General features: G+C 39.3%; 2 protein-coding genes across 7 annotated transcripts in view; one reads left to right on the top strand and one right to left on the bottom strand.

The window, feature by feature from the left end:
* Positions 1-11,614, bottom strand: part of herc2 (HECT and RLD domain containing E3 ubiquitin protein ligase 2) — a 64,140-nt gene extending 52,526 nt beyond the window's left edge. For all 5 annotated transcript variants that reach the window (XM_046855845.1, XM_046855850.1, XM_046855863.1 and 2 more), the window contains exons 1-15: positions 11,516-11,614; positions 9,560-9,671; positions 7,672-7,765; positions 7,452-7,586; positions 5,506-5,728; positions 5,316-5,416; positions 3,046-3,187; positions 2,766-2,876; positions 2,460-2,631; positions 2,213-2,386; positions 1,618-1,635; positions 1,069-1,257; positions 800-951; positions 555-712; positions 87-200 (exon numbers count right to left, since the gene is read on the bottom strand). In XM_046855845.1, the coding sequence (XP_046711801.1) occupies positions 87-200; positions 555-712; positions 800-951; positions 1,069-1,257; positions 1,618-1,635; positions 2,213-2,386; positions 2,460-2,631; positions 2,766-2,876; positions 3,046-3,187; positions 5,316-5,416; positions 5,506-5,728; positions 7,452-7,586; positions 7,672-7,765; positions 9,560-9,631 (1,855 nt within the window). In that variant the 5' untranslated portion in view covers positions 9,632-9,671; positions 11,516-11,614. The remainder of the gene's footprint in view (positions 1-86; positions 201-554; positions 713-799; positions 952-1,068; positions 1,258-1,617; positions 1,636-2,212; positions 2,387-2,459; positions 2,632-2,765; positions 2,877-3,045; positions 3,188-5,315; positions 5,417-5,505; positions 5,729-7,451; positions 7,587-7,671; positions 7,766-9,559; positions 9,672-11,515) is intronic.
* Positions 11,615-14,246: 2,632 nt separating this feature from the next.
* nipa1 (NIPA magnesium transporter 1) lies at positions 14,247-20,652 on the top strand. Of its 2 annotated transcripts, XM_046855886.1 has the most exons (5): positions 14,249-14,838; positions 14,936-14,983; positions 18,985-19,075; positions 19,493-19,653; positions 19,895-20,652. In XM_046855886.1, exons 1-5 carry the CDS (start codon positions 14,718-14,720, stop codon positions 20,398-20,400), a joined length of 927 nt encoding a protein of 308 aa, XP_046711842.1. In that variant the 5' UTR covers positions 14,249-14,717; the 3' UTR covers positions 20,401-20,652. The 2 variants fall into 2 exon arrangements, with proteins under 2 accessions (XP_046711851.1, XP_046711842.1); XM_046855895.1 differs by lacking the exon at positions 14,936-14,983 and having other exon boundaries at positions 14,247-14,838.
* The last annotated feature ends 186 nt before the right edge of the window (positions 20,653-20,838 follow it).

Raw genomic sequence — 20,838 nt, 5'->3', positions numbered from 1 at the left:
GGAAGTGGGTTTGAATATATTATATATATTCCATCATAATGCATTCAAAGAATACAATAAAAATTAACAAATGAAGGCGTCTGTACCATTCTCTGTGACCGCAAGCGTCTGTGCATCTCCACTTCCACAGGCCACATCAATGACCTTCAGCCCCTTCAGCGCAGTCACCAGCATGGGTGTGTTCTGGTCCTCACTGGAACCTGCACCAAGTCAGAGAGTCAAAAAATAAATTGAGACATCAAACAGAGTTGCAGAAAATGTTTTACACCAGGAAAGAGAAAACAGACAAAAACAAACACACAGACAATCAGACAAAATAGTTTAAAAAAAAAACCCACTACGTTAGACAGACAGACAGACAGACTGAGAAAGAAAGACAGACACAGACTAAAGAAAAAAAAGAAAGAAAGACAGACACAGATGAAAGAAAGAAAGAAAGAAAAAGCAAGCAAGAAAGAAAGACACAGACGAAAGAAAGAGAGAGAGAGATTTATTGCAGTGACATCAGAATAAACCAGTGTTGTTTGACACACAGACACTGATTTAGACGTTACCATGTCCCAGACGGCCGTAGTTTCCTCGCCCCCACGTGTACAGCGCTCCGTCTGCAGTGATGGCTGCGCTGTAGGTGCTTCCACACGCCACGTGAACCACGTGCTTCCCGGCCGGTCTCTCGGAAAAAGCAGTGATGATCGTCGGCTCTTCTAAATACCTTCAAAAGAAAACGAGTTCCTGCATAAAACATGAATAACCATAAAAGATTTTTAACGGTGTCTGCAGTTAAAAAAAACATTCTTACGTAGTGTCTCCGTGTCCCAGACGTCCTCCGTCTCCACACCCCCAGGAGAAAACCTCTCCGTTAGAGGACAGAGCAAGGTAGTGCTGACCCTCAGGGTGAGCGGCCAGCTTCATAATCTTCCTGGATGCCAGGCCATGTAGAAGCATAGGGGACTAGAACACACACACACACACACACACACACACACACACACACACACACGTATGTGAGAACTATCAGAGACACTTGACTGGTGTGAAACCCTGAGCAGTACTGGTGTGGACACTCACGAGAGTGGTGCTTTTATAATTCTGACTGTACACTGCTCCCGAGATGGACAGCAGGAGGAAGCCTTTCTCCGAGCACACGATCTGAGTCACGCCCAGGTTAGACAGAGCTTTACACTGGATTGGTCCATTCAGATTGGCGTAGACTTTCCATCCCAGCAACCCCCAGCCAATCACCTCCTGCAGAGTACTCTAACAGACAGAGGAGAAAAGAGAGACGGAAATAAAGCAAGAGAGTGAGAAAAGAAAAAGAGAGGAGAGGGGGTTAAGCAGAAAGAAAGAAAGAAAGAAAGTTCTACAATTAATTGTTAAAAAAAAATTGTTTTTTTGAAACTCAACAACAACAAGAATATTAATCATGATTTATGATTATTATTATTTATAATTATGTAATTTATCAATAAAAAAAATCAGAATTAATATTCAATATATTAGACATCATATAGATCACTAAAATTATCAAATAAAAAATAAAAACACCTTTAAATAAAAAAAACCAAATACAAAATGCAGTAATTTGAAAATTAATTTTAATTAAGTAAGTTCAGGTACCTGCACAGGGCCGTGGTTCTTCAGCACAGCAGACAGACAGGAGAGAGAGAGAGAGAGAGAGAGAGAGAAGAGAGAGAGAGAGAAAATGCACAATGAGTCAAACAGAAATAGAAACCAGTATGTCTTTATAAAAAATAAATAAATAATTAAATGTATTTATGCAGTAATAATCCGAAGTTTTATTGGAATACATCTACTCGTGTGTGTAACTCGTTTAAAATGTACACAAGAAAAAACACAATAATAGAAGAAAAATGTTCCGACTATGAAGAAATTAGAAAAGTCTGATCCAATATGGGGACAGATATCAAATAATCCACATGTATGTGTATGTTCATGCGTGTTTGTCTCAAACAGAAGCGTGTTATTCTCATGTGCTGATTGAACAGTATAGACAAAGCAATACACACTGTATGGCCATAAGTTTTCAGACATGTCCTTCCACACCGAGTCTCCATTTGCACAAAATGCTTCCAAAGACGTCCGATACAATGCATCTAAGACTTGTGAAGCACATATAGGTGGAAAAGTCGGGTGTCCCAATACTTTTGGTCATACCGAGTGTGTACAATTAGCAGAGTGGCAGGTGCGGTACCTTGCTAGAGGTGGGCGAGCTGCACGGCGGGGGGCTACAGGGCACGGAAAGGCGGTCCAGGTGAGCCATGATGACCACAGCCGTCTGCCTCAGGTCGATAGCCAGCTCGTTGTCCTGGGGCAGATTCAGGTAGCGCAGGAAACTCTCGTTCGGGCTCAGCGGGGCAGATAAAATCTGGAAGAACAACGAGGGTTTATAACCAGACAATATCAAACGGAAATTCTACAGATTTCATTTAAGTCCAGACCTCCAGCTCCTCCTCAGAGATAGGTTCTTCCTTGCTGCCATGGATGTTCTGAAAGCGATGTAGCAGGGGCAATAAGGGGGCGCTGGTGCCCTGGCTGGAACGCTCATTATCCATCTCTCTAGTGCCTCTGTCCCACAGCCTCAGGAGCAAGAGCACAGCCGACAACAGCTGGCTGCAATCGGATGCAGATGTTACTGCGCAGTCATATACATAATGTATGGCCAAAAGTATTTGGACAACCAACATACTTTTGTCCAGTGTATATTTATAAATATATTTGAAGCTTGTTGTGTACATTGTTTGTACCTGAGCGTTCCTCTCTGAACAGCCAGCTCCAGGAGAATAGCCAGGGCCAGGTGCTGATCCTGCAGTGGAATGCCAGGAGGAGCTTTACCGATTCCGCCTCCGTGCACTTCACTGCTCCCAAGAGAAACAAATAAACAAATACAGCTTTTCTGTCATAAGTTAGAGCTAAACGAATAATGATTCATCACTATTACTGATAGACAAAATGTAATTTTCTTAAACGGTGTCCTTTTGATAACAGGATAATGAATACTCGTATAATTTTATATGATCTATTTACCTGAGGAACTTGGTAGCTCTCTCGACAACCTCCAGCCACACGGAAGACACGGTGCTCTCATCGTACAGCGTGGCCTCGGGGAGGGCACGCAGGGCATCCAGAGACTCCTGCAGCAGCTCACTGCACAGATCTGCGTCGTCACCTAGAGGGGGGGGAGAGAAAAAGTGGTGTCAGTAATTATCTGGCAACCCTGGATCAACATATCTCTAGTAGCATTATTAAATCTAAAACACAGGGGGATTGAAGTGTGTCGTCATTTACGAGCAAACAAAATGGTTGGTAATGATCTGGCAAAACTTTAACACATCTTTAGTAGTATTATTAAATATGTAACAAGAATTAAACTACTTTGTCACCTATTGACCCAAAAAAAAAAAAAAAAAAAAAAAATTATATATATTTTTTAATCTTTAATGATCTGGCAACCCCAAATCAACAGCTTACAGTAACACTATCAAATATGTAACATGGGAATTATACTGCATCATCACCTAGGCATAAAAAATGGTATGTATTATCTGGCATCCCTGGATCAACCAACATTAGTAACATTAAATATAAAACACAAGGGAATTAAATTGTTAATAATCTGATGAGCACACTGATGCATGAGTGTCTCCTGTAAAATCCTTTCTGAAGTGGTTTAGAGGTCCTTCATTTTCACCCTTTCCTTCTGTACCTCTCATGCTCACTTTCTTGTTCACAGGTTTTTTTTTTTCAACCAAAGATGTCTAAAGAGTCCATCAGTAAAATACTCCAGCTTGAAGCGCTCAGCATTCACATTCCTCCTAAAGGTGTTCAATAAGGATATGGCTCTGCAGCAGAAGATTCCCATTCCAACCATTGTAAAGCAGATTTACAAGGAGCTGGCTTTGTGCACAGGGGCATTGTCATGCTGGAACAGGTTTAAATCCCTGAGTTCAAGCAAAGGGAAAATGCTACCAAAAGCTTCCAAGGACGTCCTATAGAATTGTGTCTCCACAGTTTGGAGAAGAAGCACATAGGTTTGGAAAAAACTTGGATGTCCAAATACTTTTGGTCGCAGAGCCTGTACGTTATGTAACTAGGGCTATAAGGATTCCTCGAGAAATTCAAATACAAAAATCCATCAAGGGAAATTATTTGTCTCAGTTCTTCATTTAGTCCATTTAACTACACAGGGAGCGCCGCGTTTCCCCACGGACCATTATTATTGACGCACCACCCGCTAAACTCTGGACCGCTATGGAGAGGTAAACACTTCAGAAGCTGGTTAATTTTTTTTGGTTTTTTTGCCTAACTCCGACTTTATTCCTCGCAATTCCTCGTTCATACACCAACGGCCTCAACGGAGGAAAGGAGGGAAATGACGAGGGGCGAGGATTTAGACCAAAGAAAACTACAAGGTTTCCAAAGTTTGGGATCATTTTAAACTGAAACAAAAAGGAAAACACGGTACAGTGGGTTTACCCTTTTTCATAAGCCATTTTAAATTGATAATATTTTTAATTAACATATTTGTATTTTGATGTAATTTGGCAATTAAATGCACTAAATGGGTTTCATTTTCACAGGTTGCAATTTGAGCAATAAACATGTTAAGAGACTCGTCTTATTTTCTCTTGTATATTTAGTGTTGCTCTTTAAAAAGAAAAAAACCCTTCATATCCGATTACTCGATTAATCTCTGGAATAATCAGTAGAATACTCCATCACTAAAATAATGGATAGCTGCAGCCCGAGATGCAATAGCAGTTATCTTTCTAGATTTTTTATGAACTAATGTACTGAAAAGAGGCTGAAGAACGAGGTGAACATCTGGAGAAGAAGATGGATAGTCATTCGATGTTCTTTATATTTCTTTTCAGTCGCGAGCGTTTTCGGAGAACTGAGTGCGAGACAGTTTCAGGAATAATGCTGTGTGTGTGTGTGTGTGTGTGTGTGTGTGTGTGTGTGTGTGTGTTTATGGCTCGGCGCTCAGGTTACAGAGCAGCTCTCAGGTTCTGAGATCCAGAGCAGCCGGCTGGGTCCTGCCCGGTCCCCATGGACTGAAAAATCCCATCACATCCTCAGTCAGGAAAAAAAAAAAGGAACGCTTTCCTGTTTCAGACAGTAACATAAATTCCCAGCATTCATCTTCTGGTGCGTCTGATTATTTTTCTCCAGGGGCGGGGGATTTTAGTAAACCCAGACAGACAGTGATTTAATAAAATAAAAGAGGTGTCTCAGTCACGAGTGCCTAAAATAAGAGATAAAACAGGAGGTGCTGAGGAGGTTGAGACGCTTCTTACCGGATCTCCAGGCTCGTCGGAGGAACGCAAAGGCGAAAGAAAGAGCAGCCCTGGAGCCGACTTGAGCCAGACCCTCCACTCCTTTACTCACGGGACGAGTGCTGCAGGAACACACAAGGCACAGATGAAGGCCATGGGCATTTTTTACGTCTTTCGGGACATATCTTACTGTTTAGCGTACGCTTCACACCTCTTGTTATCGACGGTGGGCAGCGGAGGGCTGGGCGGAGTCTTCCAGCGGACTTTGTACTTCTCCTCCATCATGCTGTGGCTGAGGGAGATGAGGTAGCGCTCCAGGATGAGCAGCCGCTGGCTCAGACGCCGTGCAGACAGGGTGTTCTTAGATGTCTGGGCCGCCAGTTTCTGCTGGTCATCCACGAGAACCATGAGGCAGTCCTTCAGCTCTCCTTCATCTGATCATCAGCACACACATAAAACACACACGTTACCATCCGAGGGACTGAGATTTCAGACTTATACAGAAAAGAGCGCTGAGGATGGTTTGGAATTGTTTAAAGATGTGTTCTGGAGACAGATCTCTGGATGGAATGAGGAACTGTAACCTCCTGGCAGAGGCAACAATGTTACATCTAGGTTTCAATTCATTATTGACGTATTATAACTATAATAATCAAAATTGTGAACTGGAAACAGATTCAGAATGAGAATTACCTATTTTAATAACCACACCTAATAAATATTCATGAAATGCAAATCAGAAACGAGCCCAGTTAAAAAAAAAACTCCAAACTCCACCCATTTTAATCACACTTTGAAAAGAAAAAGCTTTTCGAAACACGAGCGTGTAAAATTATGGGGACGGACCGTGTTTACTCCTAAGGAGCTTTCCTGTAGATTTGGACACGCCCCCTTGGGGCGGGGCATAAACATTCTAAACAGCATTTGGAATAATTTTCCTAGAAAAACTTAATTTCTTTTTTAAGAGTTTTATGGATGCTTTTATGATCATACACGTGATTTAAGTTGTACTTTAGGTCGGTTCCAGATCGGACTGTTCTGTTTGGTTCTCTGTAGATCGAGAGGAAAAACATGTTACGCAACGAGCGAACAAAAACACGGCGTGTTTATTGAGCTTTCCAGCATGTGATGTATACGGGGGGTGGTGCAATGCTTTTCCATCAGCGTGGACTTATCAGCCCTGAGCAGGAGAGCAGCTCCACCCCAACACACACACACACACACACACACACACACACACACACACACACACACACACACACACACACAGCAGGGTAAAAATAACTGTCCCTCACACAGTTACCCGAGCTTGACAAACTTCACGTGTCTGAGGCTTTAAACTCACTCACACACACACACACAGATTAGATGTGTTAAGTCTGCATGAGATGGAGCAAGTCACGTGTATCCTGAACTGAATCCTGAGCCACGTTAGAACGTCATGACTTGACACTCTACAGTGTTCTGTAAAGTTTAAAGCACTTCAGATGAAAACGCAACACACACACACACACCAATACACCGATCTATCCATCGCTCTCTCTCTTTACCCATTTATCCATCTTTTTCTAGTTCTCTCAATCTAGTGATCCTATCTAGGCCTCTATCCATCTCTCTCTTTCTAGATTTGTTTACCTGTACTTCTATTTGTCTTTATCCATCATCCATTTCTATATCTCTCTATCTCGCTCTACCTCTATTTATTAATCTCTGTTTCAATCTATCTTCCATAGTTATTTTTCTACATCTCTCTCTCTTTATTTCCATCTATCCATCCATCCATATCTCTATTCTTTGATCGGTCTTTATCTCTCCATTTCAATCCATCTCGCTAGCTAGATTTTTCTATACATCTTCAATCTCTATTTCTATCCATCTATCCATCCATCCATCTCCATCTGTCAATCTAATGACCCATATCTATATATTTCTCTCTCTCCTCCTCTTTCGTTCTAGATCAACATTTTCTTATCCATCTTTCTCTCCATTTCTTACTTCATTCCAATCTCTATCTATTGATCTCCTTCTCTCTCCATCTCTCTCCCTCCTCTCTATCATTCTCTCTCTCTCTCTCGTTTTGTTGAAAACTAAAATCTGAATTTGGGATTTGAAACGGATTTTAATATAATCAGATTAATTATGGTAAACTCCGCCCACCTGGCTGCCTTCCCCAATCCCACGTCTCGATAATGGAATGATGAATGGGTGACGAAAATGACTCCTCCTCCTCTTTCTTCTCTTTGTCGTTGGACTCGTCCTTCTTCTGAACGCCGGGACAGTCCGCAGAGTCCTCTGAAGACGATAAGTATTTACAAACATTATACAACATCAATAAATATAAATATATAATAAATATAAATATCCGTATCGGTGATACCCGGATAGGCAGATTCCTCACGGTTGAAGACGATCTCTTCGTCTTTAACCATCTCGTTCCACATCTCGCTCAGGCCTTCGTAAGAAAACGCGCGCTGCGTATGGGGGGGATTTATAAAAATAGGGCAATCTTTAATAAAGATACACTTCCAAGTATTACATTAGCTAAATAATATAACCAGAGTTCAAATATTTCATTTTCATCCTTCATTAGATCCGATCCTCCAGATTCCGTCACCTCGCAAAACCACGTTGGATTAAAGTTCCAAAAAATATATATATTTTTTCATAAATCATCCAATCTCTGTCTAATCTTATTGAGAGATCCAAGCACCAAATCCCATCATGTAAATTTTCCCCAGATCAGTCAGTAAACACTCTGGATAAGCAAAGCCACAGAGTTTGAACGTTTTGTGACTGAACTGCTGAAAGGACGTAAGAGAAGAGAATCAGATTAAAGCTTTACAGATGCTGAAGCTCGTGGACAGAAACGTGTACAAAAGACATGAGAAAGTATATACAGTGAGCAGAGCCTGTGAAGCTCTGAGGGACTAGATAAGATAACTCATACAGATTTAAAAATATAAACCGGTTCTTTAATCTGAAATTGTCTTCTTTTAAGATTGAACCTGGGGGACGTTTTTCCTGAATCAGGTGCTCCAAGTTCCCACAACACCGAATAATAACCTTAATATCACCAGTTCAAAGAGATCATATGAGTGTTCAGTTACCTGATGCCCCAAATCCCCCCCCAGCCCGTCCGCATCCCAAACCCCCAGCCCATCCGTCCCAAACCCCCCCCCAGCCCGTCCGCGTCCCAAAAAACCTTTCGGCTTCCCCATTAGGAGTCTCCACAGCGGATCATCTGTCTCCATAGACCTCCTTGGTCTTCCTCCTTCCCTCCTTCCTGGTGTCTCCATCCTCAGCATTCTCCTACTGATATATCCCATGTCCCCCTCTGCACATGTCCAAACCACCTCAATCTCACCTCCCTCACCTTGTCTCCAAAATGTCCTACATGCACTGTCCCTCTAATAAACTCATTTCTAATCCTGTCCATCATCGTCACTCCCAACGAACATCTCAACATCTTCAGCTCTGCTCCTTTAAAAAACGTGTTCACCACTGCCATTTTCACTTCCACATTCCTCTTCTTAAACCCATACCCACCATCACCTCCTCATCACCTCTGTTCCCTTCACCTACATGCCCATTAAAGTCTGCCCCAATCACCAATCGTTCTTTCCTAGGTCGACCTTCTACCACTTCATCTTACAACCCACTTGTGGAGCATAAACACTGATGACATTTATCATCCCGCCTTCAACTTCCAGCTTCACGATCATCACTCTATCAGAAACTCTCTTCACCTCCACTACACTCTTACTGTACTCTTCCTTCAGAATCCCCCCTACACCATTTCTCTTTCCATCCACACCATGATAGAACAGTTTAAACATCTCCAATGTTCCTGCTCTTACTCCATTTCCACTTGGTCTCCGGAACACACAACATCTCCTCCTTTCTCCTCTCCATCATATCAGCTCCCTCTCTCCCTTTACCAGTCATAGTACCAACATTTAAAGTACCAACCCGAACTTCTACTCTCCTCCACTTCTCCTTTCCCTGCTGTCTCTGTACACGTCTTCCTCCTCTCCTTCTCCTCCTTCAGACAACAGCAGCACAATTTACACCAGTACCCTGTTGTTAATGATACCTGTGGTGGTTGTCGGGTCTCGACTGATCCGGTATGAAATTCTGATTCCTGATTCGCATATTTGATTTACCACGTTTTACGCTTGATGTTCTTCATAACACAAACCTCCACATTTATCTGACTCACAATTACTCATAATAATAAAAAAGCAGGTGTGAGAATACACCTTTACCTGCAAATCGATCTTCAGCCATTTGTCATGAAATCGCAGCTGAGCGTCGAGGTAAAAAGAAGGAGACGACATCCTTTCTTCTTTTCTCTCCAGGCTGCAAAAGCAGCCTCCCCTACAAACCCATGAAAACAAATAAATACATGCTTTATATTACATTTATACAAACAATTAAATTATAAATCAAATTATGTGACAGTAATAAATAAAAATATATTCCCAAAGATTTATAGATTAGATTGGATTGCTGCTCATAGTTTAATAACTATTTAAAAATAATGGTATTATGCATAAATAAAAAAATTACCAAAAATAATAGAAATTTTTTATGGCAAACACGATTATTTAATAAATCATAATTATGTACAAAAAAATAATTTACTATTTAAATCACAAAATAAAAAACAAATAAATAAATAAATAAAACAGGATTAATTACATTTTCCATAAAAAAAATAAAGAAAAAAAGAAAAAAATTATTTAAAAAATAAAATAAAATTTAAAAAAAAATGTTTATTTATTTATTCATTCCATCCATAGCGTATAAACCCGTCCCCTGTCCCTCGTTACGCGTCCCCTGTCCCTCGTTATGTCCCTCTGACAGGTGACAGTTACTCTGAATACAGATTTTCACTGGATTTTGATGATCCAGAATCTGGAGGTGTGGAAGCAGATGGTTTCTGTACATGCAGTCAAACATCATCAACCACAAACATTTTTTCCAGTAAAAATGTGAGATGTCAGAACGTCTAAGACGATCCTCCACAACTGTTAAACATTTTTATTTATAAAAATGTGTCTATATGTGTAAATGTTTCATGAATTTCCTGACTATTTATAATAAATAAGCATTACAATAAATAAATAAATAAATAATTGTCAAAAACCATTGAATAAATAAAAAAAAAAATTATGTAAAATTAATAAGTATGCAAATAAATAACAGAAAAATGTATCAATGACTAACAAAGTAAATAAAAATACACAATATAAATACGCAATAAATGATTAAATGTCAAGAATGAATAATTCGTAAAGAAACGAGAAAATACCTAAACAAAAAAAGGAAATAAATAATACAAAAAATAAATAAACCAATGAGAAACAAAGTAAAAAAAAAATACAATATCCGTGAATAAATCATTCTCTTTTTTAATAAAACGAATAAATAAATAAAATCAGCAACGCAAATACGTCTCACACGAATAGTAATGCATTGAAAAATTGACATAAATAAGCGAATATTTTAATAATAAGCAAAATAAATAATTGCAAAAAAATAAAAAATCCATTAAATTGTTCCTGATCTTATACATTCCTCAGTCTGAGAATCAGCAGACGGAGGTTTTAATTCCATCTCATTTTACTGCCAAAACAGAAATTTTTTATTTGACTGCATTAATTAGAAACTTCCAACTCGAAATTGTTTTTTTTTAACTCGAATAATTCTGTATTTGAGTCACATGCATGAGGATCAGAGTGAGTTATTTAGGGTAAGTTGTTTAATTCTGAGAGTCAGGGTGAAGGAGCTGAAGTCAAGGCTTCATCCTGACAGTCTGAGTGATGATGATGATGATGATGATGATGATGATGATGATGATGGTGGTGGTGGAGATGGAGATGTTATGAAATAAAATACCACAGCATTCAGGACACCTATAACTCCAGGCTGGAATGTGGTACTAACTGCTGGTTATAAAAGCAGATACCTGCAGTGAAGAGAATGAAATGAGGAGTTTCTGGAGGAGCTTCTTGATAAAGAGGAGATGCTCGTGAGCTCTGTGTTTGTTACTGTGCAGTATTAGCATGCTAGCTAACCGGCTAAGCGCCGCTGTACCAGAGGACATCTCTAACCCGCTCTGACAGCGAGCCTTCATCGCGTCAACACCTTCATTTCAACCCAACCGAAAGATTTTATTCATATTTATAGATATGTGAAGCATAAACAGCGCTCTGTACCTCGACGGGTTTCTTCTAGCAGTCCTGCTTCCTCTCCGCTCCCCTTCACCCGCTCAGCTGCTGCTCCTGCTGCAGTTTAACCTCCGCCATCTTGTGTGATGACTGACAGCGCCGGCAGCCAATCAGATTGCGTGTGCGGTTCAGGCTGACAGAGGGCGGGGCTTAGAGGGAATCCTATGTGTGACTGTGTGTATTCAGTGTGTGTGTGTGTGTGTGTGTATACAGTATATATATACATTATAACATTTTTGAGTGGTGAAGTGAAGAACACTGATGATCTCTTCATCATTTGCACCTGTTAGTGTGTGGATTTATTTATTAGGAAGCAAAGGAACATTTTATCCTCAAAGTTGATGTTAGAAGCAGGAAAAATTGGCAAGCGTAAAGATTTGACAAGATTCTAGACATCTGGGTCAGAGCATCTCCAAACCTGCAGATCTTGTGGGATGTTCCTGATCTGCAGTGGTCAGAATCTATCAAAAGTGCTCCAAGGAAAGAACAGTGGTGAACCGGAGACAGGATCACGAGTGGCCCGTGAGGAGCGCAGGCTGATCCGTGTGGTCCCATCCAACAGACGAGCTCCTGTTGGTCATAAACCTGACCAACAATTCAATTTATTTTTATTTGTATAGCACTTTTTTAACAATGGAAGCAGCTTTTACAGAGATAAAGAGGTCTAATGTTGTATAAAAGAAAAGTTTGTTCCCTATAAAATTTCTCCCTGCGGAGTGACCCAGAGGCGACACTCAAAGAGAAACCCATCCTCATACTCAACACCGAATAATTATTCATAACAGTTCTATCATTGTTGTGGTGTAGTGTTCAGCGAGAGACATTTAAATCTAGAACTGTTTATGTAAAACTGTAGTCCTGAGCCCATTTTAGTAGACAAATTATTTCTAATTAAAGAGAACTCCATTCAGAGGTAGGATGTCAGAAAGGGACAGGAAGACTGGTCACTGGTATCTCAGGAGCATGTTGAATTGACAGAGCGAGAACGAGAGAGAGACATGAATTTAGGATTCTAACTACCAACTAAAACAACCCCAGATCATAACAGAGCCCCTGCAGATTTGTACAGCAGGCATATGCATTAGGCCCATCATTATAGAACAGGCCGACTCTTTCAGACCCTTATTCCTGCTTCTTATAAAAAGTGTTAGCTCAGCGATTAAGGATTTAAGTCACTTAAGGTTAAGGGATCAAGCCACTAGTATATATTTTACCTATTTGAATTAAACTCCAGATCAGCTGTAGAGCTGCAGAGAAAACCTGTGGCATCAATTTGACACGTTTCCATCTCAAAGCTTTTTTTCAGAAGAACGGATTCTTCATAATCTATAATTTCAAGATTCAAGAGTTTATTGTAAATGTACAGGAAACAGTGTGTTACACTATACAATCAAATTCCTACTCTGTGTATCCTCACAGCAAGCACACACACACACACACACACACACACACACACACACACACACACACACACACCTTGTCTAAAAGTACTGAAACAAATCAATTAAAAATATTGAAACAAATATGGTCATTTATTTGATAAATGTGTATAATGTTCAATCATGTCATTGGAAGACGTTTGGGGGAAGCAAAAAAATAATACAAATACTGATCATGCCCACATGATTACATTCTCCACCTACTTTTACAGTACATACAAAGACTTCTTCTTCTTCTGGCTTCTCCCATTAGGGGGCGCCACAGCGGATCATCCGTCTCCACACCCCCCTGTCCTCTACATCTGCCTCTTTCACACCAACTACCTGCATGTCTTCCCTCACCACATCCATAAACCTCCTCCTTGGTCTTTCTCTTTTCCTCCTTCCTGGTGTCTCCATCCTCAGCATTCTCCTACTGATATACCCCATGTTCCTCCTCTGCACATGTCCAAACCATCTCAATCTCACCTCCCTCACCTTATCTCCAAAACGTCCTACATGCGTTGTCCCTCTAATAAACTAATTTCTAATCCTGTCCATCGTTGTCATTCCCAATGAACATCTCAACATCTTCAGCTCTGCTACCTCCTGCTCCACCTCCTGTCTTTTACTCAATGCCACTGTCTCTATTCCATACAACATCTCAGGTCTCACCACAGTCCTATAAACTTTCCCTTTCACTCTCACAGATACTCTTCTATCACAAATCACTCCTGTCACTCTTCTCCACCCACTCCACCCTGCCTGCACTCTTTTCTTCACTTCTCTAACACACTCTCCATTACTTTACACTGTTGACCCCAGGTACCTGAACTCCTCCACCTTCTCCACCTCTTCTCCCTGCAACCGCACCCCTCCACTGCCCTCCCTCTCATTCACACACATGTACTCTGTCTTACTCCTACTGACTTTCATTCCCCTTCTCTCCAGCGTGTATCTCCACCTCTCCAGGATCTTCTCCACCTGCTCCCTACTCTCACCAAAAATCACAATATCATCCACAAACATCATAGTCCAGGGAGACTCCTGTCTGACCTCGTCCTTCAACCTGTCCATCACCACTGCAAACAGGAAAGGGCTCAGAGCCGATCCTTGATGCAGTCCAACCTCCACCTTGAACCAGTCTATTGTTTCTACTGCACACTTCACTGCTGTCACACTGTCCTCATACATGTCCTGCACCACCCTCACATACTTCTCTGATACACCTGACTTCCTCATACAATACCACAACTCTTCTCTCCACCCTGTCGTACGCCTTCTCTAAATCCACAAACACACAATGCAACTCCTTCTGACCTTCTCTATACTTCTCCATTAACATTCTCAAAGCAAATAATGCATCTGTGGTGTTCTTACTCGGCATGAAATCATACTGCTGCTCACAGATGGTCACCTCTTCTCTCAGCCTGGCTTTCACTACTCTTTCCCATAACTTCATGGTGTAACTGATCAACTTTATTCCCCTGTAGTTACTGCAGGTCTGCACATCTCCCTTATTCTTAAAGATCAGTACCAGCACACTCCTTCTCCATTCCAACAACTTGTAACTACAAACACGCACTTGTTTATTTATATCTTAACCCCGCCCCCAGCGTTCTGGGCTCTACACCAATCAGAATTTACTTCCGGGATGTCGTCATCGGCTGAATCCGGAAGTGTTTATTGAAGCTACACTGAAAACTTACTTTTAAATCGATTACTTTCACACGTTAATAAAACTGAATTAAAAAGATTTAAACGCCAGGTTGATGGAGGGAAACTCAACTTCATCGCTGGTCGGTGGTGTAGGAATCGCTGTCGTGTCCAGTTTCATTAATGGCTCCACGTTTGTGCTGCAGAAAAAGGGAATTTTACGGTCTCGGAAAGCCGGCAAGTGCTTTAATCCAGTACATTTTAGACTTTAACTGATCCAAAACCTCTGTCAGATATCAGGATACACATTCTCTATCATCTTTCATTGTTACAGGTAGGACTTACCTGTCTGACTGTGTGTGGTGGACTGGAACACTGGCGAGTAAGATTATACTTTCATTTATAATTATATATGATGTGTCTTACATCATTTAAAATCCACTAATATCATGCAAATGTCCTTTTTGTATCTTCTACAAATGATCTCAGATGTTGAGATATTTTATGAGTTGCTCAGTAGCGCCTGGTTCCACAACACCATCTGACTGTAGAAAGATCATCACTCATAATCACACACTCCAGTGCTCATGTTAGTTCTCACTCTCCAGTGTTCTGTAGTGTTTAAAGACTATAATCACACTCTTGATGTCACCCAAATGAGGATGAGGTTCTGCTTTTGAGTCTGGTTCCTCTCAAGGTTTCTTCCTCATAACATCTAAAGGGAGTTTTTTCTTCACCACAGTCTCCATGGTGCTCATCAGGGATAAGACACACAACATTGTCTATTGTGAGAAGCACCATAGAAATAAACTTGACTTGACCTTGAAGCTGTAAAGAACAATAGACCAAGCTGTGTTTGTGCATAAAATGTTCTGGATTCATTACACAGTCTGGAGTGATCGTGTTTGCAGAGGGGGTTTGAATAATAGTTGAATCAGAGAAAAATATCATCCTCCTCCTCTTATTTGTAGTGCTGTAGACTTCTCAAATCTGATTGGTCAGAAGGTGTTGATTTGTCATATTGACATGGAAATGCCTTTGTTGTGTAAGAAGTCATTTACATTAATGGCATTTGGCAGAAGCCCTTATCCAGAGCGACTTACAACTGAGCGGGAGAGGGTTAAGGGCTTCCTGGTGGCAGGATTTGAACTTGTGACCAACGTCTTAATCACTGAGCTCCCACTTCCTCAGTGTGAGAGGTGAAGCTTCACGTTTTCCAGCAGCTTTATTTGGTCTCTGTAACATGACATATAAAGAAAAAAGAGGCTGGTGAAGGAATTACTGTTCAACTGCTACAACGTTTCAGGGCATTAAAATGTAACAATAAACGGACAATGGTGGTATGATGGTTTATCAGGTAGCTTTGCTGCATCTGATCTTCAGGGTTTGAGGTGTTTTTTTCATGTACAATGATGACAATCTTATCCAGAGCAACTTATTTACAATTATCTCATTTATACACCTGAGCAGTTGAAGGTTTTCCTCGTGCTCAATAGCCCAACAGTGGCAACTTAGTAGTGGTGGTGGGATTTTGACCTTCTGATCATAAGTTCAAACCTTCTGATTTCTCCAGACCCCTAAAGCCATGATGTAGGTAGATATGCGATTCTATTATTACCCTAAAGCTCTAAATCTGTTACCCTGTAAATCCTCTCACTTCTATGGCCATTATGTTTCTATTCTGTTATCACAACCCAGTTATGTTAGTCTTGTTATGGCAACCGTAATTACAATATTGTTAATGTGTTCCCCCTTTAGCTACGGCAGCCCTGGCCCACGCTGAAGACATGTCATTGTACACTTGTGTATAGGTAAATATTGCTACTTGTGTTAGCAATATACCAACACCTTGTGTAGCAAACCTTTGTGTACAGCTGGTTTTGTGTTGTTGTTTTTTTTTAATAAAGATATCAATTCTACGGTGGCCGAGAAGTGCAAAACACATTAATAAATCCGAAAACAAAATAACGAATGCAAAAACAAAATAATCCAAAAACAAAATAACGAATGCAAAAACAAAATAATCCGAAAACAAAATAACGAATCCGAAAACAAAATAACGAATGCAAAAACAAAATAATCTGAAAACAAAATAACGAATCCGAAAACAAAATAATCTAAAAAACAAAATAACAACCAAAACAAAATAATCTGAAAACAAAATAACAACCAAAACAAAATAACGAATGCAAAACAAAATAATCTGAAAACAAAATAACGAATCCGAAAACAAAATAATCTGAAAACAAAATAACAAATCCGAAAACAAAATAATCTGAAAACAAAATAACAAATCCGAAAACAAAATAACGAATCCGAAAACAAAATAATCTGAAAACAAAATAATCTGAAAACAAAATAACAAATCCAAAACAAAATAATCTGAAAACAAAATAACAACCAAAACAAAATAATCTGAAAACAAAATAACAACCAAAACAAAATAACGAATCTGAAAACAAAATAATCTAAAACAAAATAACGAATCCGAAAACAAAATAATCTGAAAACAAAATAACAAATCCGAAAACAAAATAACGAATCCGAAAACAAAATAACAACCGAAAACAAAATAACAACCAAAACAAAATAACGAATCCGAAAACAAAATAACAAATCCTAAAACAAAATAACGAATCTGAAAACAAAATAATCTGAAAACAAAATAATCTGAAAACAAAATAACAAATCCGAAAACAAAATAACGAATCCGAAAACAAAATAACGAATCCGAAAACAAAATAACGAATCCGAAAACAAAATAATCCGAAAACAAAATAACAACCGAAAACAAAATAACGAATCCGAAAACAAAATAACAAATCCGAAAACAAAATAACAACCGAAAACAAAATAACAAATCCAAAACAAAATAACGAATCCGAAAACAAAATAACGAATCCAAAACAAAATAACGAATCCGAAAACAAAATAACAAATCCGAAAACAAAATAACGAATCCGAAAACAAAATAACGAATCCGAAAACAAAATAACGAATCCTAAAACAAAAAAACGAATCTGAAAACAAAATAATCTGAAAACAAAATAATCTGAAAACAAAATAACAACCAAAACAAAATAACAAATCCGAAAACAAAATAACGAATCCGAAAACAAAATAACGAATCCGAAAACAAAATAATCTGAAAACAAAATAACAACCGAAAACAAAATAACAAATCCTAAAACAAAATAACGAATCTGAAAACAAAATAATCTGAAAACAAAATAATCTGAAAACAAAATAATCTGAAAACAAAATAACAAATCCAAAACAAAATAACAACCAAAACAAAATAACAAATCCAAAACAAAATAACGAATCCGAAAACAAAATAACGAATCCGAAAACAAAATAACGAATCCGAAAACAAAATAACGAATCCGAAAACAAAATAACGAATCTGAAAACAAAATAACAAATTTGAAAACAAAATAACAAATCTGAAAACAAAATAACAAATCCGAAAACAAAATAACGAATCTGAAAACAAAATAACGAATCTGAAAACAAAATAACGAATGCGAAAACAAAATAACGAATCCGAAAACAAAATAATCTGAAAACAAAATATTTAACGAAATAACAAATGCGAAAACAAAATAACGAATGCGATAACCAATGATCTGTAAGTGTTCCATACGCACACTTTACCTCCCTTTTTGCTTTGTCTGAATCGTCGTTGTGTTTTTGTATTTGTTATTTTATTTTTAGATTTGTTAATGTGTTTGCCACTTCTCGGCCACCGTACAATTCCCTTGAATCCCTGTGTTCACCATGTTACATTTAGGTCAGCCCTGTTACCATGTGTCCACTGTGTTATATCAACTTATTTACCCTTATGTCAACATTCTATGTTTAATAAATCATTACCTGTTGGTGTCTATGAAGGTGTGTGTGTGTGTGTGTGTGTGTGTATGCATGGTGCTCTACGATGAATTGGGATACACTTTGATTGAGGTTGATGAACTTTGATTATCCTGGGATACACCCTGGAACAAAAAACAAAAGAATTTATATCAAAATGATCTCATGTTATAGAGAGAAAAAAAAACACAATCACATGATGCAATAAAAGTATTTTGTCTTCTGTGCATTTTTAGTATTAGTGCGATTATAAATGTATTTAATTGATGTATTTTCTTTAATCCAGAGCAGTTTGTACATACAATAATAAACACAATCAACACTGTTTGTTGTTTATAAGATCTTTAAATCTGGGGGAAAAGGATTACGTCCACACTGACTAATTAATATTTACTTATTTTACTTTTCAGTGCCTTTGAAAACCTGAGAAACATGAAAACATTTCACATGAAATCTTCCTGAAATAAAGACAACAAAAATATATTTATAGTTCCTTGATTTTCTTCTCTTCAGTGATCGTGGGTCAGATTGGGAATTTGTTAGCACACAACGCCGCTCCGGCCGTGTTAGTGACTCCGCTCGGAGCGCTCGGGGTTTTGTTCGGGTGAGTTTACAAACAATTATTCCAATTTAAACCTGTGCTGAAATACCCCACGCTTCTCTCCATAACAGAGATGTGAGCAGTGTACGAGATTTCCTGATGATCATTAAATAAAATAATAAAATAAAATAAAAATAATTTTATTCATTATTTTCTTATATTGACTCTGTTTTTTATATAAAAATATAAAACCGTTATAATCATTTTTATGTTTTTTTTTACAAAAATGATATATGACATCCAAATGAATGGATTATAAATTTTTGGGTAAAAAATTACAAAATGTATTTGCAATTTCTTTTTATTTCTTTATTTTCTGTTAAATAAAATAATGATTTCCCTAAGCTGTGGTATAAATGAGGTAATGCCATCTATATGTTGATGGTGATGATGACAATGATGGACTTTGTGGTTCCTCAGAACTATCCTGGCATCATGGCTCCTACAGGAGCGGTTGGAGCTTCTGGGTAAACTGGGTTGTGTTTTGTGTTGCTGTGGATCTGTGATTCTCATTATTCACTCCCCGAAGTCCCACAGCGTGGCGTCAAGGGTGGAGTTCCAGGAGAGACTTCTGGACCCAGGTATCCCAATCTCACACACACACACACACACACACACACACACACACACATACATCCTGGGTACTGAGGTCTACTACTGGACACTGTGGAACACTATTCAATCTCATCTCATTAGCATGGTGTTCTATTGTCGACTATTTTTCCCTCATGTCCACCCTGTTACCCTTATATTCACCATTTATACTCTTGTGTTAATATTGTTGATTAGATCAATGACATTTTATCTGTCTTTATATTTCAGTGTTTCTGAGCTACATCACCCTGGTGCTCCTGCTGTTGGTGCTGCTGATTTTCTGGCTCTCTTCAGCGTACGGAAAGTCCAACATCATGGTGTACGTGGGAATCTGTTCCCTGTTGGGAAGCTTCACGGTGCCGAGCTGTAAAGGCCTGGGTCTGGCTGCGAAGGAGGCGTTCGGCAGAGACCCGTCTCCCGATAACGGGGCTCTGTTCCTTTTCCTGTGCTTGCTGGGAATTCTCCTCATCAGCATCCTCACCCAGTTCACCTTCATCAACAGAGCCTTGGAGAGCTTCAGCTCCAACGTTTTCGAGGCGGTGTATTACGTCACGTTCACGTCCTCGGTCATCCTCGCTACTGCCATCTTGTTTAGAGAGTGGGAATCGCTCGGAACTCTGGACTGTTTGGGGATTTTATGTGGATTCGCTACAATAGCAGTAGGAGTGACGTTGTTACGCATATCTCAGGATGCCGTGCTCACGTGGACTTCACCCAAAAACAAAGAGGCCTAGTTCATAATTTTTAATGACGCATTTCTCCTCAGAGCTTCAACATTTCACCTGTTCATTTCAACTATTTTTCACTCATCAGTGTTATGGCACAGCACCCCCTGCTGGTCATGGTGTATTAATTACATACATGCACTCGCGCACGCACACACACACACACACACACACACACACACACACACACACACACACTTCCCTCTATGAAAACATTTTGGGATTCTAACCTGTGATTAATAAAATAATAAGTTTAGCTCATTACCCCTATGTCACTCTTATTACCCCTATGTCACTCTTAATACCCCTATGTCACTCTCATTACCCTTATGTCACTCTCATTACCCTTATGTCACTCTCATTACCCTTATGTCACTCTCATTACCCTTATGGCACTCTTAATACCCCTATGTCACTCTCATTACCCTTATGTCACTCTTATTACCC

This window comes from Silurus meridionalis, chromosome 1 (assembly GCF_014805685.1).
Source record: "Silurus meridionalis isolate SWU-2019-XX chromosome 1, ASM1480568v1, whole genome shotgun sequence".
NCBI lineage: Eukaryota > Metazoa > Chordata > Actinopteri > Siluriformes > Siluridae > Silurus > Silurus meridionalis.
This window is presented reverse-complemented; position numbering and strand designations above follow the sequence as displayed.